Source organism: Saprolegnia parasitica (assembly GCF_000151545.1).
Source record: "Saprolegnia parasitica CBS 223.65 unplaced genomic scaffold supercont2.1098, whole genome shotgun sequence".
Taxonomy (NCBI): domain Eukaryota; phylum Oomycota; class Saprolegniomycetes; order Saprolegniales; family Saprolegniaceae; genus Saprolegnia; species Saprolegnia parasitica.
The window spans coordinates 1-806 of NW_012157492.1; the positions used below are offsets into that span (position 1 = coordinate 1).

The 806-nt window shown below is 60.2% G+C and overlaps 1 protein-coding gene across 1 annotated transcript; it reads left to right on the top strand.

Annotated features, from left to right (window-relative positions):
- Positions 1-46: 46 nt before the first annotated feature.
- On the top strand, positions 47-537 carry SPRG_18290 (hypothetical protein; the record flags this gene model as incomplete). Its single annotated transcript, XM_012357728.1, has 1 exon — positions 47-537. A coding segment is annotated over one exon (491 nt), but the record flags the coding sequence as incomplete, so codon positions are not given.
- Between the last annotated feature and the right edge of the window lie 269 nt (positions 538-806).

The following is an 806-nucleotide window of genomic DNA, read 5'->3' on the forward strand; positions in this document are numbered from 1 at the left end:
GCGCGCGCAGGCGCAGCTCAAGCAGGAGGCCCATGCGTCGCAGGCGATGGTCGACATTGACTTTAGCGCGGCCGACTGCTCGGCCAACTTGAAGGTCGGCAACGGCCTCCTCCTCGGCGTCAACTACCTCCAGAGCGTCACGAAGGAGTGGGCGATCGGCGGCGAAGGCTACTACTACGGCAAGCACCGCAAGACGATCGCGTCGTACGTGGCCAAGTACACGGACGCCAAGTGGACCGGCATTGCCTCGTACGGCTCGCAGGGCACGCTCCAGCTGCACTACCTCCGCAAGGTCTCGGACCGCGTCCGGCTCGCGACCGAGCTCGTGTACAACGCGCCGTCGGGCGAGGCTGCGAGCACGCTCGGTGTCGAGGTCGATTTGCGCCAGACGCGCTTCGTCTCGAGCATCGACCACACGTTCAAGCTTGCGACGTCGCTCGAGTGCAAGGTGCTGCCGCAGCTCCAGCTGCTTCTCTCGGCCGAGGGCACACCGGCCGCGGACGACCTGAAGTTTGGCTATGGCTTTCAATTTATGATGTAAATAGCAAGAACGATCAATAGAGAACGACGATGACTAGGTGGACCGTGGAAAGAAGCAAGCATGTATTACGATTTTGTTTTGTGCACAATATTGTCTTGCTCCGCGACCTACGCCTGCAACACGAGAGGAGGCACGGAATTCGTCGTGAGTGCCAGCGAGGAAATACATTCCTTGGGTGCGAGGTTGACGCTGTCGTGGTCGATCCTGCGAGGCGTCCCCTGTCAGGCACTGCTGTTGTCGTAGCAGGTTGGTTTTTGCTCAACGA